The 26,791-nt window shown below is 39.1% G+C and overlaps 1 protein-coding gene across 3 annotated transcripts in view; it reads right to left on the minus strand.

Moving 5' to 3' along the window:
* The window catches only part of LOC136883521 (sortilin-related receptor), a 698,235-nt gene that overhangs the window by 520,119 nt on the left and 151,325 nt on the right, over window positions 1-26,791 (minus strand). For all 3 annotated transcript variants that reach the window (XM_067155885.2, XM_067155884.2, XM_068229722.1), the window contains exons 3-5: window positions 13,960-14,124; window positions 13,091-13,348; window positions 12,165-12,421 (exon numbers count right to left, since the gene is read on the minus strand). In XM_067155885.2, coding sequence (XP_067011986.2) covers window positions 12,165-12,421; window positions 13,091-13,348; window positions 13,960-14,124 — 680 coding nt within the window. The remainder of the gene's footprint in view (window positions 1-12,164; window positions 12,422-13,090; window positions 13,349-13,959; window positions 14,125-26,791) is intronic.

The following is a 26,791-nucleotide window of genomic DNA, read 5'->3' on the forward strand; positions in this document are numbered from 1 at the left end:
GATTTTTTTACGTTTCAAAAAATTGCGCACTGTGCATATATGTTTTCATTTGTTTCCGGTATTGCACTTTTTACTATATTTTTTTCTCTTCACAACTGTTTCTTCACGTTAACTGTTCTAATTATTCTAGAGGAGCACAATTACTTATCCAATTATATTGAATTGTATTATATTTATCTACATACTTACTTTCCTGCGACCGAGGAAAATTACTGGATCTTCAAGCTATTCTCCATTTCACTTTGGCGTTTAAAACCACAGTGCCTGATACTGAAAGTGTCGCGCTGATCATCGGGAGTTGGCAAGTTGCTTCAATGGATCTACTCGTCTTCAACTCCTGCACGATTATGGATCTTCATATGTGTTCGATTGTGATATGACTTTGTGCCTGACAGTGTTTAAAAACTGGCTCATTTAACCGCTATTCGTAAACATTGTGGGACTTTGCCTAGCGCTGCGTGTGCCATGCTGCCGCTCAGAGAATTGCGCAGTTTTCTTTTGAGTGACTTGCATTTTACTTCTTCTGAGTTTTACAGTGTCTACCCCCGTTCATTTATATCGCCTCTTCTACTGATCCGGAGTGTACTTAATCTTTTCCTTTTCCTATGCTTTGTTTTTCATGTTTTAATCGGCTGACAATGACCTGGACTAGGGTCGAAACCAGTACCATTTCTACTTATTATTAAATGGGAATGTAATTTACATTTTTTATTCTTTTGTATTGAATAGGTTGAATCTATTTATCAATTATTTGAATTTTAACTGAATTCCACAACGCGTTGATGATCTTTTACTGGGAGTGAGATACTGAAAGTAGTTCGGGAAGCCAAAATTATTGCAAATCGTGCCGCTGGTAGGAAATACAATATTGACGAGCATTGTATTTACGATTGGAGAAAGAAGAAAAATGTGCTGTTAACACATAGTGGTGATCGTAGAGCTTTTCGTGAACCGAGTGTACAGTTTCCGGAAATTGAAAAAAAACTTTATAAATATGTGACAGAAAGGCGGGAATTGGGATATGGTGTGTCAACCGAAATGTGTCAGGTAAAGGCATTAGAGATCGCAAAGGAACTTTCAACAGAAGGGTTCAAGGCAAGCCGAGGATGGGTTTGTAATTTTTATAAAAGAAATGGGTTGAGCGTATGAAGGCGTACCTCAATTTCACAGCGTCTTCCTGGTGCCTACCATCGTAGAAGTTATTGTCGTTTCAGCATTACATAATTCAGTTGCGGAAGGAAAATTCATAATTGCTTTCCCAAATTGGCAATGCAGATCAGACGCCAGTCTACTTTGAAATGCCAGTGGGCAGGACTGTGAATGTTAAGGGTGCAAAAAGTTACCATTAGAACAGGTGGTAATGAAAAACAACGGTGTACGGTAATGTTGTGTATTCTTGCCGACGGAACCAAATTGCCGCCGTACGTTGTTCCGAAGTGAAAGACACTTCCTAAAAATCTACCCGCTGGTGTTATTGTCAGAACTCCGGCTAAATGGAGAGTTCACTTGTGGAAGACTGGGTAAAGTATGTCTGGCAATGTCGCCCTGGTGCATTATTGGGACAAAAGAACTTGCTTGTTCTCGATAGTTACCGCGGCCACACAACAGACGCTGTGAAGAAACGTATCAAGGATGGGAAAACCGACCTAGCAGTCATTCCGGGCGGGACGACGTCTATGCTACAGCCGTTGGATGTCTGCGTTAACCATTTACGCAGCCTTGAAACAGCTCTATACAGAATGGATGGCGGCTGATAATCACACACTGACGCCAAAAGGTCGCATTCAGCGCCCGGAAGTTCAGGTGCTATGTTCGTGGATTTTCATGGCATGGAATCGTATCCCTGGGGACCTCATACAGAAGAGGTTCAGGAAATTTAGCATTTCTAATGCTATGGATGGCAGCAATGACATTTTGTGGGAAGGTGATGGTGATGAAAGTTCCGAAGTTGGTACCGATGATGATGATGACGATGATGAATGAACTCGTTGGATATCGTTCTGGAAATGTTTGTTTACTTTTATTTGTATTTTCGAATCATTTAATGTGTGTTAATAAAGGTTGTAAATAATTTTTACTCCACTTTTTTTTAAAATTTTGTTCTTTCAAAATAAGGGTGCTGGTCTTATTCGGTGGCGGGTGGAATTCGAGATTATACGGTATATCTTTTATTCTGAAATATACTGAGGTTTGAAGGGCGAGTTTTGAATTTACAACTGATTTAGATAGAACATTAGAATTTTTATTGACTGTGCCAGTAAGAAAGGTGTCATTCGCAAAAAGTCTTTTAGCTAAAGGCATTTTTGTGTAAAAGTTGTCAGTGAAAATGAGATGCCCCTTGTTCAAAAGATCTGAGACAGTCAATAAATGCAAAACAACTTTTCTGTAACAGGATCAGTCCAATCTGCCAAGAATCGTTTTCCATTGTACAGTTCCGTATGGATTATATAATTATACTTGCAGTCTACTACTACAACCGAGCACGTCTCTTATTCGGCATGTACATTACATGAATAAATCTATTCTTCATTCCTATCATGGATTCATCAATAGACAAATTTTGATGGGGAATAAAATACTTCTCGAAAAAAGTGTTTATTGAGTCCAGGAATGCTTTACTTTATACCGTGCATTATGTCCTGGTGGAATATATTGTTGTGAGCTAATGTGCATCATAGAGTTTATAATTTTGATAAGTTTTAGTGACATGGTTTAGAAAAATATGGAAATATTTGCGATTTTGAAGTGCACCAGTATTTTTCAATGTTATTAGGGTTCAGACCCATATATATATATAAAACTAGAGAAATTAATTTTTACATTTCAGATACTGTAACGTCAACCCATCTTTGCAGGCGAGAGTACAGACGCACATTTCCGGAATTCATTTTATTTTGAATAATTTCCTGTGCGTAATAATTCGTTTCAGTCACTAAAAGATTCCAGATAGCATTGGAGAAAAACAAATAGAAATAGAAATATGGTAGAGGAGGACTGTTTCTCAGAGGGCAATTTCGTATACCTGCGTTTCAAACCTTGAACTCCTCTTCCACTTTTATATTTGGCTCTGAAGAATAAAGTCATGTCCACTTCGGTTCTGTTTGGTCAACTGAATTATACATACATGCATACATACATACATACATACATAATCACTATAGACTGTTATGCCTTTCAGCGTTCAGTCTGCAAGCCTCTGCGAATTTACTAAACGTCGCCACAATCCTTGATTGGCAACTAGTGTTGTGGCCTCATTTAGTTCTATACCTGTTATCTTTAAATCGTTAGAAACCGAGTCTAACCATTGTCGTCTTGCTCTACCTCTACTTCTCTTACCCTCCACAACAGAGTCCATTATTCTCCTAGGTAACCTATCCTCCTCCGTTCGTCTCGCATGATTCCACCACCGAAGCCGGTTTATGTGTACAGCTTCATCCATCGAATTCATACCTAAATTAGCCTTTATCTCCTCATTCCGAGTACCATCCTGCCATTGTTCCCACCTGTTTGTACCAGCAATCATTCTTGCTACTTTCATGTCTGTTACTTCTAACTTATGAACAAGATATTCTGAGTCCACCCAACTTTCGCTCCCATAAAACAAAGTTGGTCTAAAAACAGACCGATGTAAAGATAGTTTCGTCTGGGAGCTGACTTCCTTCTTACAGAATACTGTTAATCATAACTGCGAGCTCACTGCATTAGCTTTACAACACCTTGATTCAATCTCACTTACTATATTACCATCCTGGGAGAACACACAACCTAAATACTTGAAATTATCGACCTGTTCTAGCTTTGTATTACCAATCTGACATTCAATTCTGTTGAATTTCTTACCTCCTGACATCACTTTAGTCTTGCAAGCTGTCCACTTCATGGCCGTATCGATGAGTATAATCAACAAATTAATCTAAAAAGCCACCTAATCGATACTTTATTTCTTTTGCCTTTGGCAACTTAAAAATACATTAACAAACACAGTACATGTTTCGACCACTTAGTGGTCATCTTCAGCTGTATATAAAAAAATCTTAGATGATAACATTTAAAAGCAAGCACATTGGATCTTAGAACTATATCCCATGGGAATCCAAAAACTATTGTTCTAGATGCTATAAATGAAATGGAAGATGGGGGGGGGGGGGGGGTTGGTTGGGGGTAAGGAGATTTATGTGAATGATACTTAAATTACAGTATCGTTTACAATTGTGTTTAAAAACTTAAATGATGAAAAACATATTTAAAATATTTAAAAGCGTCTATGGTAAAATTCTTTTTGATAACATTAGGTGGCGTGAATAAAAAGTTCGTGTTTGTAATAATCTTCAGGCATTTGTGAGAAAATAATAACTTAATTAAAATTCGCGTCTGTGGTGATATTAAACACTTTGTTTTTAATAAACATACTTTAAAATATTCTAAAGTGTCTATGGTAAGGCATTTATTCAAAAACACTTGTGATTGAATGAAAGTTTATGTCATATGCATCAGTCTTCAGGTATTTATTGTTTATATTTAATAACTTCCTTGAGTGATATTCTTGTGGTTAAAAGGCCGTGTTGACTGTTTAACTTCCGAGAATTGCTCTTCGGAATGTGATAAAAGGAAAATGTGTTAGTCGTTTAACTTGCTAAAACCCTGTATGGCAGGGAGATGGGCTCTCACCACTATTATTTAACTGTGCTCTAGAAATGGTAATGAGGGAATGGTTTAGAAAATGTCCCCCCAAAATAAAGATTGGCCGAAAAATCAAAACAAATTGCCTGGGTTTTGCTGACGATTTAGCATTACTAGCAGTGGACATAAAAGAAGCAAAAACCCAGATATCAGAACTTCAAAACATTGCAAATAAAATTGGCCTCAAAATATCATTTGAAAAAACAGAAATTATGCCCCAAAAACCAACACAGCTAAAAGAAGTCACCATAAATGGTAATAAAATCAAAATAGTAACTCAGTTTAAATATCTTGGAGAAGTAATAACACATAACTTAATTGAAAAAATCTCAATCCAAGTAAGAACAAATAGATTAGCTAAAGCACAAAAATTAACATGGGATATCTACAAAAAGAAATGTCTATCAATAAATACAAAAATAAAACACTACAACACAGTTATAAAACCGGAAGCTACATATGCAGCAGAAACACTCTTTTACCTGAATAAACAATCAAAGACTGACAGACTTCAGAAAATTGAAAGGAGGATTGGAAGAACCTGTATCAACAAAAAATATCAGAAAGATGGACAGTGGCGGTTAATACCTAACAAAGTCGTGTACAAAGAGCTAGAACCCATTACAGATACTATGCGTAAGAGGAGACTGGGATTCTTTGGACATATCATGAGGATGCAGGACTCGAGACTTCTGAAACAACTAGTACAACACACTCTCGTCTCAAAAAATACCACAACAGGATGTAAATGGATCAGAGAAGTAAGAGAGGATCTGAAGGAAATAGGCCTTACAACAGAAGACACCAAAAATAAGATAAAATTGAATACAAAACTCAAGAATACAAACCTCCGCTTTACCCTTACACAAAACAAACCAACAACACGCACATTTTCAACTGAGGAAAGGGCACGAAGATCGGAGCGTCTGAAGAAGTACTGGGAGGACCGCAAAGCCCGAACAATCCCTTCAAAGAGACCTGAACGACGGACTGACTAAAGTGATCCTATGTGGTCATAAAAGAAGAAGAAGAAGAAGAAGAAAATGGCGATCTGATTGGGGCAGCTTGCCTCGCGATCTGTAACCAGCAGGAGATCGTAATATATTAAAATATGACATATGATAAAAGTAAAAAGCTCCGAATTCTAAATAGATAGCGGGAAGATATTTGTATTCGAGATTGCGTGGCCTTGACTTACCTTATCTGGCAAATGTTTAATCCGCGTATCCGCGTTGCCTTGGAGAACTGCCTTCGTGCACGACCTAGTGTGATAGCGGTGTGACATGGTCTGATTGTTCGTGGAATATTCCGGAGAAAGGGGAAGTAGAGTTGTGTCGTCATCTAGTACGTCTTGTGAGGGGGGAGGGATTACTGGTTGTGTTTCAGTGACGTCGTGTTCGAGTATTTCATTTGTTTGTCTTCTTTGTTTACTGTTTACCAATTCCACGTATTTACTGAATTGTTCGTATAGGAGGTTTTTTTCGTTCGTTTCGTTTAGATTCCGTTCCCTGTTCTCTAATTTATCGCGAGTAATGTGGATTTTTTCTAGGTTATTCATTAAACTTCCTTTATTAATTCTACTGATAATTTGGAGATCTTGTCTGATGTTAGTGAAATTGTGATTTGCCTCCTTCATATGAGCTCCCATAGCAGAGTATCTTCTGGATTTCTCTGCATTAACATGTTCCTGATATCTAATTAAAAAGCTCCTCCCAGATTGCCCCACGTATGTTTTTTTGCACTGGGTACATGTCAATCTGTAAATGCCAGATTCCTGGAATTCGTCATCTTTAAGTTTATTGACTTTATTGTGATTAAAAAATCTGTGTTTTGTATTGTTGTTGGTTGAGGAAACTATTTTGGTATTGTGCTTCTTAAACAAATTCATGATTTCATAAATCCTCGGGTTATTAAAGGTGAATTTGACGTATTTCTTTGCATTCTCCGATTGTTGCTTTAGTTTAATTTGTTGTTGATATTTGCACTTAGTAATGATTTTGTTAATGAATTTCAAACTGAAACCGTTATGTAAGGCTTGTTGACGAATGAAAGATAGTTCCTTCTTTCTGTCTGTGTCTTAACGGGATTTCAAAGGCCCTGTTGACGAAACTGTAGTAGGCGGATTTCTTTTGTGAAGTGGGATGTAAAGAATCGCTTTTAATTGTAGTCGGTGTAAAAGTGGGTTTTCTGTGTATTTTAAACTGGAAATGGTTGTTTATCCGAATTGTTTGAATATCTAGAAAATTGAGTGTACCTTCTTCTTCCGCTGTAAATTTAATGTTTGGGTCTAAAGTATTCAAGGTATTTAGAATACTTTGACTGTCATTAAGTTCTTTGTTTATAATGACAAAAGTATCGTCAACAAAGCGTACCCAGAAATCTAGTCCTTTAATGTGGCCTACTATCTGAGTGTATTCCAAGTGATCGAGGTATATGTTAGCTAAAATTCCGGAGGCCGGTGCTCCCATAGGTAGTCCGTCTTGCTGATAAATTTTATTATTAAAAGAAAAGAATTATTATTAATTATTATTAATTAGATATCAGGAACATGTTACTGCAGAGAAATACAGAAGATACTCTGCTATGGGAGCTCTTATGAAGGAGGCAAATCACAATTTCACTAACATCACACAAGATCTCCAAATTATCAGTAGGATTAATAAAGGAAGTTTAATGAATAACCTAGAAAACATTCACATTACTCTCGATAAATTAGAGAACAGGGAACGGAATCTAAACGAAATGAACGAAAAAACCTCCTATACGAACAATTCAGTAAATACGTGGAATTGGTAAACAGTAAACAAACAAGACAAACAAATGAAATACTCGAACACGACGTCACTGAAACACAACCAGTAATCCCTCCCCCCTCACAAGACGTACTAGATGACGACACAACTCTACTTCCCCTTTCTCCGGAATATTCCACGAACAATCAGACCATGTCACACCGCTATCACACTAGGTCATGCATGAAGGCAGTTCTCCAAGGCAACGCGGATACGCGGATTAAACATTTGTCAGATAAGGTAAGTCAAGGCCACGCAATCTCGAATACAAATATCTTCCCGCTATCTATTTAGAATTCGGAGCTTTTTACTTTTATCATATGTCCTATTTTAATATATTACGATCTCCTGCTGGTTACAGATCGCGAGGCTAGCTGCCCGAATCAGATCGCCATTTTATATAACAGAAGCCACCACAGGGTTTTAGCAAGTTAAACGACTAACACATTTTCCTTTTATCACATTCCGAAGAGCAATTCTCGGAAGTTAAACAGTCAACACGGCCTTTTAACCACAAGAATATCACTCAAGGAAGTTATTAAATATAAACAATAAATACCTGAAGACTGATGCATATGACATAAACTTTCATTCAAGCACGAGTGTTTTTGAATAAATGCCTTACCATAGACACTTTAAAATATTCTAAAGTATGTTTATTAAAAACAAAGTGTTTAACATCACCACAGACGCGAATTTTAATTAAGTTAATATTTTCTCACAAATGCCTGAAAATTATTACAAACACGAACTTTTTATTCACGCCACCTAATGTTATCAAAAAGAATTTTACCATATATGCTTTTAAATATTTTAAATATGTTTTTCATCATTTAAGTTTTTAAACACAATTGTAAACGATACTGTAATTTAAGTATCATTCACATAAATCTCCTTACCCCCCAACACCCCCTCCCTTCCATTTCATTTAAAGCATCTAGAACAACAGTTTTTGGATTCCCATGGGATATAGTTTTAAGATCCAATGTGCTTGCTTTTAAATGTTATCATCTAAGATTTTTTTTTTTATATACAGCTGAAGATGACCACTAAGTGGTCGAAACATGTACTGCGTTTGTTAATGTATTTTTAAGTTTGCCAAAGGCAAAAGAAATAAAGTATCGATTAGGTGGCTTTTTAGATTAATTTGTTGATCACTTTCATCTTCGAGAGGCTAATTTTCATACCATACTCATTGCACCTATTTTCAAGTTCCACGATATTACACTGCAGGCTTTCGGCACAATCTGCCATTATGACCAAGTCTTCAGCATAGGCCAGACTGCTTATTACATTTCCACCTAACTGAATCCCTCCCTGCCATTTTATACTTTTCAGCAGCTGATCCATGTAAACTACGAACAGCAAAGGTGAAAGATTACAGCCTTGTCTAACCCCTGTAAGTACCCTGAACCAAGAACTCATTCTACCATCAATTCTCACTGAAGCCCAATTGTCAACATAAATACCTTTGATTGATTTTAATAATCTACCTTTAATTCCATGGTCCCCCAGTACGGCGAACATCTTTTCCCTCGGTGCCCTGTCATATGCTTTCTCTAGGTCTACGAAACAAACACAACTGTCTATTCCTCTCGTAGCATTTCTCAATTACCTGGCGCATACTGAAAATCTGATCCTGACAGCCTCTCTGTGGTCTGAAACCACACTGGGTTTCATCCAATTTCCTCTCAACGACTGATCGCACCCTCCCTTCCAAAATGCCAGTGAATACTTTGCCTGGTGTACTAATCAATGAGATACCTCAATAGTTGTTGCAATCCTTCCTGTTCCCTTGCTTATAGACAGGTGCAATTACTGCTTTTGTCCAATCTGAAGGTACCTTACCAACACTCCATGCTAATTTTACTACTCTATGAAGCCATTCCATCCCTGCCTTCGCACTATACTTCACCATTAACTGAATTATTATTATTATTATTATTATTATTATTATTATTATTATTATCATCATCATCATCAGTGGCTGGTTCATTGTGTTCCACTTCATCGTCAAAATCAGTGTCGAAATCACTTAGCCTAGGCTCATATAACTCGTCACTACCTGACGAATTTTTGTCAAAATCATCGTCCATTCCTTCTAAAAATACGTCGCCAACACCTTCGCCGTCCAGATCAAACAAACATTTACGAATTTCACTACTTCCTGACAATTCACTCTTTTTGCGCCACAAAGGCTAATGCACATCAGACAACCACAGCAAACACAACAGAATGATCATCTGCAAAGCATTCTAGTTTTTCCACGTGTATACCGCACACTCTGTCACACTAAACTACTTCAAAATTGTGCTGTATTCATAGAGTAGAGTTTCCTCTTCAACATGATGCAAGGTATGTCAAAGATATTGAGTGTAAAGGCACTATCTCGAAATTAGTCGCGCTGGCTTAATGCATCTCGATAGCGACTCTGCCGGTTGAGTATTACGGAAATGTGTCACGATCGCGACAACTGCCGGTTCCAGGGTTAATGCCGGGCTACACTCACATTTCCTACACTTGTACTCCGTAGCCATTCTTTACAGAAAAATGAAAAGAAAAAGGAAATAACTTATGTGCAAAAAAATAAAAGGAAAGAAATACTGTCTAGGATAGTACACAAAGATCACACTACAATACTACTTAGTCGTACTATATTATAATCCTACAACACCGTAACAGCATAAAAACTGCCATTAATTATTACTGAATACCAAAATGAATAGACAAGAATTACAAGTTCTAAACTGCAGTTAAACCTATCCTAATTAGAATACATAAACAGCTCTAAGATATAACAATACTCTGCAGTAATTTAAAAATATGTCAGACGTATCGTAATTACAATATGTTACTACTAAGCACAAACAGAAATTAAAATTGCAAGTTTAATTTGCAAGAACTACTCAAAGATTACCAACAAAGCTGAATGCGTAGACAATTATTAGTACTATTTTCTCCTACTATGCTAAAAAAAATAAATATATATATATAAATAAATAACCACATACATGAATATAGCAAGCAAGATATAGCGCATTTACACTACAATTCTCAACTGAAATGTGGTCACAACTCGTGGATTAGTATTATTTGCCCTACTACACCGAACGGAGAGTAAAAGTGTCCTTAAGTGTTGGAAAATAAGAGGGTGTCTACAATAATTTCTGTCAAAACTATGCCAGGGACTTGAAGTGCAATATTATTGGGAAATAGGAATTTGATTATTAACTTTTACTCGATGAAGAAACGAACGTGCAAAGTCCACAAATTATCGGAATACAGTTATCAGCTGATTTATGTATTTGATTATTCAGCAATAATATTCTCTTTGATCTCGTTGGAATGCAGCAAACAATCAACAATCCAAAGACTGTTGAGTAATTATCCAGTGAAATACTGTGTATTCTCTTTAACTGCATTTTAAATCGAAGTTTACAGGCAAATCGTGTTATTTAACTGAATAAATTATCATTTTCATGATAGTTTGAACAGATATCAATACGAAAGCTGCGCAAGTTAATCTGCCTTTGTAAGTTTTATACCAACTAACCTACAGATATTTAAAAATTATTTTTTAAATGTTAATGTTATTACCTAAACCTACCTCGCTAGCCTACTGAACCTAACACCAACTGAACTACTTGTTATAAAATTCAAATGCTCTCAATTTCTACCAACAAGCACCAATCGGCTCTAAATGGATCTCACACACACACAATTTTAAACAATTTCAATAGGTTTTAACTCTATCCTCTCAACAGCCGACCATTTCAACAATGTAGGGTGAAACAGTCGGCCTAAATTGTGTCCAATTAAAATGCTTACACTCGGCAGCTGAGGCTGTCCGATTATTATTATTGTACTGATAGAGAATAGGGCATGCTCTAAACCATTGCCACATATCTCCGAATACAAGCCAATTTCCTCATTCCCTCCCAACCCCACACAAAAAAAACACACACACTCTCTCTCTCTCTCTCTCTCTCTCTCTCTCTCTCTCTCTCTCTCTCTCTCTCTCTCTCTCTCTCGTAAATGCGAATCGCCGGGTCAACACAAGCCCATAGGAGAGCCAGAGCACATGCCGAGACTCATCACTAAGCAACATCACCTTTCACTGCTTCACAGTACAATGTCAGGGTTGTCTGCACGACTGCAAACAATGTCAGGAACGTACGATGAGACTTTCTGGATGCAGCATGGCTATGGAAATACAAGTCTGGAAAAAAGTCCTATCACAGATCTTTGTATCCGATGTGTAACTGACATCCTCTGTAATCGCTGTCACGTCTGAAGACAACTGCTGTGCACATCTTCCCTGATTTCTGCTTGGCAATGACAACTCAAACGGTGGACAAGGACAATTGAAACAATGCTGGAATGTATGGGCGACGTCTCTTGACCTAGCACCAATCTCTCAGTTGACTCTTGCCGACAACAAACATCAATGATATTCAAATAATTATACCCACATATTTTGTCGCTGTACTTGCGAAAACTGCTACGTGAAAAGTCAGAAATTCCGATCTGCGGCACATATCATTAAGGATGAGATTTCCTTTTGTAACTTGCACAATACTGAACTTTAGATGATAGAACCTCACACAGGAGTTCTTGCAGGCACAATGACAAACTTGGAGCAATGTTGTATACAGCAACTTTTGCCTACATAGTGTAGGATCAAATACTTACTTCAGCCACGTATCTGTCCACGTAGAGTTGGGGAAGTGGCAGAGAATACGTTCCAGAGACAGAGTGAATTTCATAACAGAGCCATCCAGCCTCTCCGAGATGTAGAGGTTAGCTAAATACTCCGTGTGCCCAACCGCAACCATCACTTGACCGTCGCTCACATCTGCTACGTAGTAATCTCTACGATTCAGCTCGGATTCAAACTGCGCCCGCATGAAGGGCTTCCCCTTGTGCGACACGTACAGATCCAGATTGCTCTGCAAAGGTAAGTATTAAATTATTAGCATAACGCACCATGAACCAAAATTAAATATTCACCTTAGCAAGTGAGCCTCACATGACAAGCCAGGCCAGATGACAACAAGCACCTCTTACCCTTCATGGACGTAGTAGCGAGCGAGTCTCACATGACAATCTAGGCCCATGACAGACAGGAATAGCAGCTGAACTAACGTCAGCACCTCTTGCCCTTCATGAATGATCTTAACATTACTTTATCCATACTGAAAACACATCCCAAACCTCTCAATTACCCAGCCATCTAGTCATTTCAGTTGCCTCCTAATTCTTGAACATATTGCTTCCGGTGTTGATCCACTCAACACCGACGTGTTTGTGTCAAAGTATCATTTTTGTGTTGTTTAGTGATAACTTATGTCACTGTGCTGCCCATGTCATTAACCAAAATAATCTGTGCACCCTGAATTTTGGGAGGGAAAGTACAAACTTTATTTTATTTATAAGAAATGAATTCTAGATAGTTTGAAGCCCATAATGTATAGTGCCCTAGCTATAGCCGACGCTTTAAGCAAGGGCCCGAAAAACCTCGCGATTACTATTTGATTCTCAAAGTCAAAAACTTTTCACCAGTCGTTCTCCTACAACATTTTTCTGTGAACGAGCAACAATGAGACAAAGTAACTCACCCCACTAACTTGTCTTGTTGCAAACATGAAGTCCCCTTTCACTTGGAAGTCCTTCACCTCCGAGATGACAACCGAATAAGTGCTCTCGCTTGCAAACAGGTCTGGAGACGAGAGGACCGTGGACAAACCGGTCGGCTCTTCTCGTTCTACGTACAGCAACGAGGGAACGTCTTCTTGCAGAGAACTCGACCAGTAGAAAGTCTTTACAGATTCTTGAACAACTGTCCACGTTGCCCCAAAATCTCGAGTAAGCCACAACTGAAAAGAAAATTCATATTTTAGTGCTAGAAAAGTGAGGGTATGAGGTCCTAAGTTTTCCAAAATATTATATGGCCTCCTTTTTCATAAGTTTATCTTTGACTGTTGTAACACAGATTAAACGTCGAATGTCCTGAAAAATCAGCCACAGAAATGTTTATGTTATAAAAGCGTATTTTTTTCACAATGTCTCATTTTAAGACCTGAAGTTGCTTCCTATAATATTTACATGGAAATGCCATTTCTTTTAGGAAAAACCCGTATCATTTTTAAGAGATCCAGTGGAAAGTAGGATTTTCAAAATTTTTATCAGGAGTAATTCTTTCTGTGATTAATTAAATATAATCACAATAGCTAAGTAGTCTATCTTACCTAATAAAACTACTTTTTAAAATCTGCCTTCAGAATAACATCAAACTTTATGATTTTGTATCATATTTCGGACACAAAATGCAAAACAGGACTTCTTTGTCCATTCTGCTGAAGACGAAGGGAAGAGAAGCATTCAGTATCATGAAAACTAATTTGCTTAGCAATTATATAAAGTATTCAATACAATAATTCTATGTTAATGTCTAAAAGCAGAATGAGAGCAAAAATATTATACGTACCTTGCGCTTTCCAGTATCACTTTTATCATGTACAAGGAAAACATGGGGATCGAACTCGTTGAATACAACGTCAGAAGGTGTGAAACTCAGCTTCACTTTAGTAAAGTTCTTTCCATAATTTGATGATGTAAAAATCAATTTGTTGGTTATATCAGCAAAAATGCTCTGCAAAGAAACAAATATTAAAGATGGAATTAGTTATCAATCATCCACCAACTCATGTAAGAAGAACTAGATGAGCTCCAAACATATCACAAATCCTAAACTGGTTGTGGAAGGAACCAGTTCTCAGACAGGCCAAACTCTACAGATATTTCTAAAGTTCACCACCAATGGAATATTTGATGAACACCACACTGACAACACATGGTAATTCTCAACTAACTCTTCATCTGAGTACTGTACACTTTATCCTCTGTCGGCAGCCCGTACATTCACAAAGAAGTGTTTAAATAACTAAATAGATAGATAAATGCTTGAATCATTATTATTTTAGATGTAACATCAAAACAGGATATAACCACTGCAATCTGAAGTTCAGTTAAGAAAGCCTAAAGAGTAATATGCAGCAATGCAGTTTGGTTCTTCACACTTGAGTTCATGCACTCCTGACTTCGAGAAATGGCTTCTTTAAGATTCTTTTGTAATGAGTTGCTCCCTCTGAAGGCTTGCCTTTTGAACACTTTAGCTATTTTGTACAAGCTTTTGTACACAAAACTGAGAACTACAAATTTATTAAAGTATTCCCACTCTTTAGGCTTTCTTAGTTGTGGAATTAGCACAATTTCGCCCCCGTGTGGCAATGAGCTCATCACCTTTCCGAGACTCTGGAGGCTAACACCATCCAACCATCGAGCCCATTGCGACAGTAAGGCGAAATGCCATCCGGCCCCGCGGTGTAGGGGGCAACGCGTCCACCTGTCACCCGGCGGCCCCGGGTTCGATTCCCGGCACGTCAGGCTTTTTTAATTGTAATGATCCCTGGTCTGGGGCCGGGTGTTTGTGTCGTCCCTAATGTTCCTTTCCTCACAGACAACACTCCGCACTTCTGCCATTAAGTAACACGCAGGTTCATGCAATATGGTTCCAGTAGGGGCAAAAGATCCACAAGGGTCAACGCCCCGAACAAATAGCATTTTTTTAAAAAGTGAAATGCTGCTATTTTCATGATTTTAAAAAACCTAAAGAGCTTTAATACCTAAATATTTCCAATAACTGTGGTTTCTTTCTGAGAAACTTTTGTATATAAAAGCCAAACACTGCATTGTTCTACAAAGGTATTTCAAGAGCAAACTAGCTGCCAGCATTTTCGAAAGGTGTGGCGAAATGCGGGTAATTTGATAAGTGAAAAGACCTAATATAATCTGAGTACTTTATTATTTGCAATGAATGAAAACCAATTGGAAACAGAATTTCTGATACGTACCTAATGTTTTCAGTGGGGGGGGAGAATGTTTCCCGTATATTTTCATTGTTTTTCTTAATCTACTGAGTCAAGCGGGTGGTGGCTTGCTTTAATTTTTTAACTGAAATCCCCGGTACCCATGTGTGAAGGGTAGGATCTTCCTGATTCTGTTTGGTTCCATATCGATCTGTGCAACGTCCTCCCTTCACCAAGTCAGTCAGCCACTTTTATTTAGGGAAATTTTCACAAAGGTGAACCCATTCTTTTTCTAGGTTGAACCAATGAATTGCAGATTTCTTTGTCAAGATGACCAGGCACTTGATCTCGTTTCCAAATCTTAATTTCTTTCTATGTACTCCTTTTACTGTACCCTCTCTGTGCTTTAGGTTAAAGGCTTTCAATACTGAGCTTTCACATTTAGTTGTTCAAAGAAATGTGCCTGTTCCATATTTTCACTGTTTCACTGCTGGTCAAGTTTGTTTTGTTTTTTATTATTTTAATAGTTTTTTGCAGGCATTCACTATGTCCATGACTAGTTATTTCATATTGTTTACTGTGTGACATTTCTGGCAAATTAACTTTAAACCTTTTCCTAACAGATTTACTTCCTTATTGAAAAGGTTGTGTTTGATCGCTTGATTACTTATGGGTCTCCACCTTCATGGGTGGAATTACCTTCCAGTAAGTAAGTGACCCCTTCAGAGCATGTTGCTGGGAGTCTTTGAATGCATGGAGCAACAGGTAGGCAGCCCAATTCCTGGGGGCTTTAAAATGCTGACACACACTCTCTCCAGAAGTCAAATACAGAGTGATGTAGTGTAGGTGGCAGAAGAGTCAACAGCATATGGTGATCATATAACAGCGGGTATGGCACAGGGACAACTGAAGCTTCTCTGACAGAAGCTGCAGCAGTTTCAGAACCTCCAGTCATAATTCTTATGTCACTAGGGATAGGTTCACATTCTGTCAAGGGATGTACAATTGTTTAGGTGCAGCAGCATTCCCACACTAAAAGGTAACATGCATAGGCATCTTCTGCAGAAGTTATCAAGATAAACATGGCGATCCTAGAGTTGCAACAGGAGCAGGATTGTGTAGTCTGGAGCCTCTAGCAGGTAGGCGACGAATGTGTGATCTTATTAACTTATGTTACCCACAGTTGCGTTCAGTTCACGTTTTTCAAATTATTATGCTGGCACATTAGTCTTAAGAGATTATTAATGTTTGTATATTATACTATATATTGGTTAAAAAGGTCCCAAACCTTGACCTGAAGATTGTCTTACAGGCTGAAGATGCCCAAAATAATGGGTGAAACATGTACCTGACCTGGTACGTCTACACAAATTCATGTAGATTCAAACCACATTAAACATGGAAAGTATTGAATAGGTGGTAAATTATCCTTGAGATTCTATGCCAAATGTGTGATCGCCGTTTGTCTTGAGGAGAGGCCGTAAAGAAACTTGTGTGCCGCGTTTGTGACTGAGCAGACCTATTCAGGAACCACTCTGCTCACCGCGAATGGGGAAGGGGCTAGGAAAGATGCCCTAAACATGGTCAGCCTACATACAACCCGACTGGGAAACTGCACTCAGAGGGGGTACACCATGTGCAGTCGAAGGAAAGTAAATATGAATCTTGCTACTTGGAACATCCATACTTTAACACGTTCACTGCTATGCTAAGTACACATCCCCACCCCAAAAACTGAAAATGAAAAAATGATATAAAACTTACCAAATGATGTTAAAAATCCAAACATGTGCCTATAAGGATGATACATGCCTAAATCAAAATTTCTGAAGACGTCTAAGTCTGTGGGTCGGATTCGGCCCCTCAGCACCGTGCGCTACACCACTGATCACAGTTTTGTAGAAAATGTTATGTTATAATGAAATATATTACAACAATTACTGTTTATGACATGTTATAAATTGGAAAACTGTAAAAACCATATTTAGCTTTATTAATGTTGTTTTTTCACTATGTACAATAATTTACAGCTCCACCCACCATCCACTGTTTGGTCCACTTACATGTCTTTGTAGTACTTGTCAAAGCAACCAAACGGGCAAAGCCCCGGCAAATCTGGACAGCCAGAACAGACAAACGTTGATTGTTTTTTTACTTCTGCTTTATAGCAGACCCTGCACTTTTTGTGTTTGGTTCCTCCTTTGGAGTCTCACTCATCATTTTTCACCAACCGATGCAAGTTGTTCTTTCTCAGAGGAGTGCGCACTAGCTCTGCTTGACGGGGTGGCAGAAGTGATTCCATTATTTGTAGGCGACAGTTGTATAAAACCATTTTCAGATTTCCAAGCCTGGTATTGTGCATATTGTATAAGTGGAAAGCATTGATGATCATCAATTGAATGATGTGGACCAGCGAAGGGTTTTCCTTTCAAAAGGATAGTACGCCTTGAGTTGGTCCTTTCATGTGTGCATTATATTGCACTAATGGCAAAGGTTTTTCTTTTTTTGGCCCCTTTTATTTGTAACAGTGAACATTGTGTATGTATTGTACCACTCGCTTGTCCCTCGGCGTACTGAGCGATAGTTCCACCTTTAGGCAGTATTGCCGTCTTCACAATTGGAGGGTTGTGCTGCCGGTCAGCTCGGAGTGTTCCTGTACTGTATGTGTTTTCCGACAGCAGCTTAGATGCTAGGGCAAAACTGTTATAATAATTGTCCATGAACACGGCATGGCCATTATTCAGAAGTTGCTCCAAACAATGCAAGACCAATTTTGTAGAGTGTCCTTTCCCAGATAACTGGTCGTTGGCTCCGGCATACACAAATTTGAAAGTGAGGCCCTCTGGTTCATTTAGAGCGTCAAGTTTTATGCCATACTTATGCCGTTTCCCCTTTATATAGGGCTTGAAAATCAAGCGACCCCGCCAAAGTACCATAGCTTCATCAACGGACAGTTCCCGTGAAGGATAATAAATGCTAGACATTTTATTGTTGAAAAAATCAATAATTTGTCTAACCTTTTCCAGCCTGTCTAATGAATGGGGTTTGGGATCACTGATAGGTCTAGCCGGGGAAAAGTGTAGGCATCGTAATATAAGTAGAAAACGATCCTGGCTCATATACTGTCAAAATGCAGGAACGTTGAAAAGCCTGTGAGTTTTCCAATAATCTTGGAGTCTGCTCATTCGCAATGTTCCTGTATGAATCAGCAAATCCTTTCCGTGGTTTCCCATTTTCACACCAGGCAAATGCTGGGGCTGTACCTTAATTAAGGCCACTCCCGCTTCCTTCCCACTCGCACCCCTTCCTTCCCCGTCCCACCGTCGCCATAAGACCTATCAGTATCGGTGCGACGTCAAGCAACTAGCGAATCAGCAAACCCAAAAATGTCTTCAGTTCATTGACATCAACATCCTTCCATCTCGTAATGAGCGATTTCTCCTTTGTGCTTGGCCCACAAAACAACTCTAACGAATAACTGTTTGTCTCACGACAAACAAATTCCAAGAAATTGTTATCAAGCAACAATAGAAACCAGTCAATTGGCTTGTTTTCTTCCGGTATCGGCACTAGCAGTTTGTTTTCTTTGCTAAATGGTATATTCAAGCCGAATGTTCGATTTGACCAGGTTGGGTTGAGTTCCGGTTCGTCCTCACTTTCCGTTTCAGAATCAGCACTTCCTTCACTCGCAAACTCATCTTCACTGCCAGTCAAATCAACACTACAATAAGCCATCACACACTCACGATAAAAACAATTTAAATATAATTCAAAGTTATAACATATAGGCCCACTACTGCAACAATCATAAAAAAAACACCAAAAGAAGTGAGCGACGAACAACGAGCGAAAATATATCACGCCACTACTACTCAAGGTGCGTACAACATACGATGTGTCTTCATCAAGAGCTGAGCTCACACTGACTGCTTAGAAATAGCATGGCAATGCGGGCCGGATCCGGGTCACGCGCACTGGCGGGAAGCGCGCTAGGGCCTGCATCCGGTCCCTCAGCATTGAACGTGTTAATGATGCAGTTTATCAGTGAGAAAAACGAACAGCTATTGTGTTTTGTGAATTAAAAAGATTTAACATCAATATTGCAGCACAGTGTGAAACTAGATGACCAGACAAGGGGTGGTTGCACTTTTGCATACATGGTGTTGGTTTTGCCACTGCAAAAAAAAAATTGTTCCTCACCTCAATGAACTATTTTCTGGCCTAAGCAAGGGGTTCATGAGCTTACGCCTCAAGCTCACTAATAACCAACGAGCTACTATAATCAGTGCACATGCCCTGACCCTCACTTGTAGTGATGATGATGATGATGATGATGATGAAAACTCTAGCAGTCTTTTAACAAAAAGACACCGAGCTGATAAAACCTTTCTCTTGGCAGACTTCAACACACGACATGATAGACTCAACAATATGGCCGAAATAATTGGAAAGAGGGTTGTAGGGAAGTGCATTTCTAAAGGTACTCTTCTTTCTCACAAACTGATCAGAGCACAATCTAGTTATCACTAACTCACTCTTTAGAAAGAGAGACAAATTAAAAATATTACAGCAACATTCAAGATCAAAACTACCCGGGGATACCATGGTGGACAGAGGTCAAAGAAGGTGCGAGCATGGATGGGTCCAGATCGGACAATCAGAAGATTGATTTAAAACTTTGAAATTATGGTTATATTTCTATCTCAGCTATCTTATCAGAAATAAGATTTTTAAAAATTCAGGTACAAAAGATCATAAGATCATAACAACCAAGAAAACTTAATTAACAATTGTGAGCTTTAAGCTCCCTAATTATACAGCCTTCAAGAGCACAGCGGGTCCCTTAAAAAAAGTCAAGAAGATGGATCTCCCAACACCTTCAACATCACAATCAGAGCCTCCTTGCTCTACCAATTTGTCTAGGAGATTGTGCTCAGAACCTTATAACTTAACAGCCTTTTAAAGGCATCATTCAACTTTTACATTTATCTTTGCTCTATAAATTTTACACTTCCAAGGCCTCTCTAGGCACAACCTACATTTAACCAACAGTATTAGCTGTCTTCTAGGCTCAACAATCCGATATATTTACATAAAAGGAATAAAATAGAATTTTACAGGGGTATCGAATACCAATTCTACCGGGCCTTTGTGGAAAAACAACAGGTTCAATTACTGGCTAAAAAATCGAAATTGTGTAGAGGCGAACTCTTGCACTCCTAGAAGTTTATAATTAAATGGTTACAACTCTATTTGGGCTTGTGGCCCGAACATACAGAGACTAAGCCTATGCTACTGAGGTGATTAGATGGAGATAGTATTTCATTTACCAGATTACAAACAGAAAAAGGGTTCAAAATCCTAGTCACCTCAAACTCAAAGTGAAGGGGATTTGAAAGGGTATCACACTCTCTATTCCCTGATTATGGTTAAGTTTCTTAGGCTTTTTTGAAATTTACATTAGAAGATTGAAATTTACATCTTACGAAAACTGAAGTTAGATTATTAAGATTTGGAGCCTTCCCCTCGAGCTAGCTGTCAAAGACAGTCGCTTAATATGATATGGACTTCCATTACCTTAAGCTGCTGTTCTGCTCGATGATGAACGAGGCACCCGGCCTCAAACCAGGAGGCTCGAAAAAGTGCCACCTTTTATACGCAAGAGGAAGGATCCAGAAAACTCTGGGCTAAGGCCCAATATACCCCCAACTCTTTTTGGGTAATTTAAATAGGTACAAGAAAACGCTAATTGGCTGAAAATTAAATACAAAAATTTTTCTAATGGCCAACATCTTAAGTTGGCGGGAAGAGATCTAAGTATTGTCAACTTTAACATATCAAAAACAAAGAATAATCAACTCAGTGTAGTAAATTTTAAACTAAAATATTACCTAACAATTTCAATAATTCCTCTTCACACCAGAGGGCATAACATAAGTTTCTTTTTTTTGGTAGAGACATCTGTAGACAAAAGTTCAAACTTCTTGCGCTAGTTGTTGCGAGTTTTAGTTTTAAGATGGCATTTTCCAAGGCGCTTTATTTGAATGAACGGTGCGGGAGTACCTCCCGATACAGACCTCCATCCCCAAAATTCCTTCCTCACAGTGACAGTTTGAATGTAAGCTTGTGAGAAAAAATTGAAAGTTGAATTTTACAGATAGCAAATTTCTTGATGAAAGTTAATTTTTAATTAATTACTTCGAAAACTAGTCTTGAAGCCGGTCAGTGCAGGATGTACAGTTCAGGTTTGACGACAAAGAGCGGCTGCTGCAGCCGATACCCGGTTGGGGTCCCCCCCTTACCCCCAAGTATTCTCAGATACGGCTCTCCCGCTACCTTGAGAGGGGTAGCCATGGTGATGGTCACCACCGATCAGATATAAGGACACTGCTCCAAGATGGGTAGGTGGTTCAGTTACCGCATTTCAGCCCTTGCCGAAAAGGATGGTGCTCCAGCACGTCATTATGAAGGAGATTGAGCCAGAGCAGAACGGGCCCTTATCCCACGCCAGTATGCTTCTCTGCATTGGTTATCTTTTGCTCTAAACTCAGCTGTTCACGAGTCCCACAAATTCACTCCGGCATCTCTCATGTTCAAGTTTGTTCCCAACACGCTATTATCTAATTTGGTCTCTCAATTAGATATTGCCAGAGATGATGGTTAAAACTCTATTTGGGCTTGTGGCCTGAATATACGGAGGCTAAGCCTATGCTAGTGAGGTGACTAGATGGAGATAGTATTTAATTTACCAGATGTTCAGACACGGCCGTAGGTGACGCAGAGTGCACTGCAACAGTCAATTACTTGGCGACAGAGATTGTTTTTATGGAGAGCAAGGTGTTGATTATTTTACTGCAAGTTCAGATGAGGCGGACGGTAATGAGGATGCGTGTGTGATTTGCCGGCTTGGTTTTGGAGATGGGGGAAAAGGTAATGGCAGCCAGGCCATGGGAGGTAATAAACCTAACTAGAGGGGAAGGTTGTGCAGGATACTGGACATAAATAAGATGCTACCCTTATATGGATATGGACGGAGCAGAATGCCTCCCCATATGGCTTACAAGCATATTTAACAACAACAAAAATTAAGTTACTGAGCAGCTGAGGAAAGAAATATAGCCAAATTCCTACTGTCGTAACTTAGTGTCCTAAACTTCAAAACACAGGATTTCATACTGGTTTAATCTGTGAGATATGAACCCTAATGATCCTCTCAGTAGTGGGGTTGCTCACCAAAAGAGTGACTGGCATCAAGATATCAAAAATCACACATGGTCCATGAAATCTAGGGGCAAGTTTGCCTGCAGGTATGAAATTCTTTACCATGACCTGATCTCAGACCTTTAAATTGGTGGGCCTCCATCCTCGATCACATCTCTCTCTAACATTTTCACGAGAAGCCTTAAGGTTACTTTTAGCCTGCTTCCACATGTCCCTAATATTATCAGGATCTATTGTCTCTGACAATATCTCATTGAGAGAACAAAGATTAGATAGTGGCGTGTTGGGAACAAATTTGAACATGAGAGAGGCGGGAGCGAATTTGTGGGACTCATGAACAGCCGAGTTTAGAGCAAAAGATAACCAATGCAGAGAAATATCCCACCCGGAATGATCTTCATGATGAAACTATCAACGCAAATCGAACATTACGACTGGCACGCTCAACCAAAGATGGTTGAGGGTAATAAGCAGAAATAGTTACATGGGATATGGACAGATCAAAACAGAATTTTCGGAATAAGTTAGAGGTGAAAAACTTTGCATTATCAGAAACTATATATTGACAGGGACCAAAGGAAGCAAAGATCGTATTAAGACAAGAAATCGTAGACTGAGCAGTAGCCAGCTTCGTCGTAAATAACCATGAAAATCTAGTGAAGCCATCGACACATATAAGAATAAATTTATTCCCGTTCCCCTTCGATTGAGGGAAAGGTCCGACGTAATCTATGTACAAACGCTCCATGGGGCGAGATGCTTGATGAGATGACAATAGACTTAGCTTAGTGGACAAAGTAGACTTACTAATCAAGCAAGATTTACATGCTTTAACCATTTCTCTGATTTCACCGTCCATACTCTTCCAAATAAACATCTCTCTGATTTTTTTCCTTGTTTTGAAGATGCCTAAATCCCCCCCCTCATGGGGTCTCTTAATAGTATTTGAAGATCATCGGCACAATCACCTCTGGGACAACTACTTTCAACTTCTGATCGTGCCTCGAAGGGCAACACAAAACCCCGTTCCTCAACACATAAGGGACATGTTCCCCAGAAGAAAAGGTTTCCATAATAGGAGCCGGCACTGGATCTTCTTGTTAATCTTTCTCGATATTGCGAAATAACATTGGGGCATCAGTCAAAATAGAACTAATACTAGAAGGTATAGGTATGGGAGGAGAAGAACTATCTTCCTGTTCACTGATTTCAACATCATTAGAAAACATGCGACTTAGTCCATCTGCGACTACATTTTCTGATCCTCTAATGTGTTGCACATCAAACTGAAAAGCAGAAATTTTGATAGCCCAATGGGCGATACGTCCAGAACGACGAGGCCTAGCTAATACCCAACTTAAAGCTTGATTGTCAGTCTCTAATTCAAATTTGACGAGCTCCAGATAGAGGCAGAATTTCTCCAGGGCAAACAGGACTGCCAAACCTTCTTGTGACGGTTTGAAGAGTCATCAAGAGCTTTGTGTTTTAAATATTACTGTAGTATATTTTTTTATATGCCATTTAGGGAAGCCTCAAGATAAGACTTTAAAGACATTGAAATGTCAATCGTTTTTTTAATTTATCGAAATGTGGAGAAAAAGACGTAGTCATAAAGAAGTTTTAATCTATAAAGATATTGAAATTTGCCATGTGCAGAGATCAGCGAAGCCACAGAAATCCTTGTCAGGCAGGGTTATCCAAAGAAATTTATGTTTTGAGAATTTATGTGAATTAGAAAATGTTAATTAGAATATGGTTTTTAGGACTCTCGACAAGGACATTACTCAAGAATATACTGAAAGCCTTTTTTTTTTTTTTTTTTTTTTAAATTATTGTAACTGATGAGTATGAAGAAGATTCATGTTCAAAGAGATCTGGGTATTTAAAATTTCCTGTACTTGTGGTTGTCATCAGTCTGTTGAAAATGGCATCTAATATTGATAACCAACTTTTGCGTCACCTTGTACTGCCACGTGGGGGTTTCGATAATGAAATTTCTATGTTTCATAATCAAACTCTCTAGAACTAGTCCATATATGGTACGGTATTTTAATTCGCAGAATAACGGCCTTTTTCATTGCTGAATGCGGCGATCTCGAGTGTCGTTATTGGCTACTTGTGATCGCACGATTTCCGGTTTGGGGCACCTCGTGAGAGCTAAGTCTACTGTCTGCGTCTTTGAATTCTAATCGCCTCAGCAGGCGAACGCATTTTGCGTCCATCCCGTCTTGGGTCACTGATCTCTCACTGTAAGTGCTATGTTATTGCCTGTAAATTAATTTGAATTCATTTTTGTGTTTCGGCCTTTTCTCATTTAACGTAACTTTCCGTCGTAATGTAAGATTTTATTTTACGTGTTGGCATTTCCTCTAGATTCCTGCATTCACCAATTTCGCTCTTCAGAATGACTGTGCTTCAACAGCAATAGCATCTTGTTTTGGCAACTCTCTTTGCTTGTTCTGAATTGTGTAACCTAACGTAAATTTAACTGTTTTTTGAGTTCGCCTTAATGTAAGTCATACATTTATTTAAATATCCTTATTTTAAATGTATGGTTCATGTTTGTGGGTTACTGTAGTCACGTCCTAGTTCGTGAACCATGGGCAACGGCTGAGTGGCCTAGTAAGTGGTCCTGAGAGTCGGGATACCAGTTGCTATGGAATGGGAGTGGGAGTGGGCATCTCGGACATATTCTGAGTCCTGGCCCTCCTTGTGCTCAGGCGGCTAGGACTATACAATCCACCGGTGGTCCATAACCCGTTAGAGGAGAGATCCTCACTTGGACTATGTGCAAGTAGGGCAGCATCCTGCTTCATGAATCGACCGAGCTCAGAACATTTTAAGCAAGCCTCGGACCTATGGGAGTAACGGAGTCCCACTCCCATTTGACACGCGAGGGACTCCTTGGAAACAACTTGGCGAACGAAATGGAATTCGATGGGGAACTATCAATATTAATGGGGCTTATGGAAGAAAGAAGGTAGAACTGGCTGAGTCAGCAAAGAGGATGCATCTGGATGTGCTAGGAGTAAGTGATATTCGGGTAAGGGGAGATAAGGAGGAAGAGATAGGAGATTATAAAGTGTACTTGACGGGTGTTAGAAAGGGAAGGGCAGAGTCTGGGGTAGGGCTCTTTATCAGGAATAGCATTGCACGGAACAAAGTTTCTGTTAGGCACGTAAATGAGCGAATGATGTGGGTAGATTTGTCAGTTGGAGGAATTAGGACTACAATTGTGTCCGTGTATTCACCATGTGAGGGTGCAGATGAGGATGAAGTTGACAAATTTTATGAAGCATTGAGTGACATCGTAGTCAGGGTAAACAGCAAGGATAGAATAGTGCTAATGGGCGATTTCAATGCGAGAGTTGGGAATAGAACTGAAGGATACGAAAGGGTGATGGGTAAATGTGGGGAAGATATGGAAGCTAATGGGAATGGGAAGCGTTTGCTGGACTTCTGTGCTAGTATGGGTTTAGCTGTTACGAATACATTCTTCAAGCATAAGGCTATTCACCGCTACACATGGGAGGCTAGGGGTACCAGATCCATAATAGACTATATCTTAACAGACTTCGAATTCAGGAAATCTGTTAGGAATGTACGAGTTTTCCGCGGATTTTTCGATGATACAGACCACTATCTGATCTGTAGTGAACTAAGTATCTCTAGGCCTAAGGTAGAGAAAGTGAAATCTGTCTGCAAACGAATAAGGGTAGAAAATCTCCAGGACGAGGAAATTAGACGGAAGTACATGGATATGATTAGTGAGAAGTTTCGAACAGTAGACACTAAGCAGGTTCAGGATATAGAAAGTGAATGGGTAGCATACAGGGATGCTGTAGTAGAAACAGCCAAGGAATGCCTTGGAACAACTGTGTGTAAAGATGGGAAAAGGCGAACATCTTGGTGGAATGATGAAGTGAGAGCAGCTTGTAAACGTAAAAAGAAGGCTTATAAGAAATGGCTCCAAACAAGGGCCGAGGCAGATAGGGAGTTGTATGTAGATGAAAGAAACAGAGCGAAACAAATAATTGTTGAATCCAAAAAGAAGTCATGGGAAGATTTTGGTAACAACCTGGAAAGGCTAGGTCAAGCAGCAGGGAAACCTTTCTGGACAGTAATAAAGAATCTTAGGAAGGGAGGGAAAAAGGAAATGAACAGTGTTTTGAGTAATTCAGGTGAACTCATAATAGATCCCAGGGAATCACTGGAGAGGTGGAGGGAATA

The sequence above is a fragment of the Anabrus simplex genome, chromosome 11 (genome assembly GCF_040414725.1).
Source record: "Anabrus simplex isolate iqAnaSimp1 chromosome 11, ASM4041472v1, whole genome shotgun sequence".
NCBI classification, from domain to species: domain Eukaryota; kingdom Metazoa; phylum Arthropoda; class Insecta; order Orthoptera; family Tettigoniidae; genus Anabrus; species Anabrus simplex.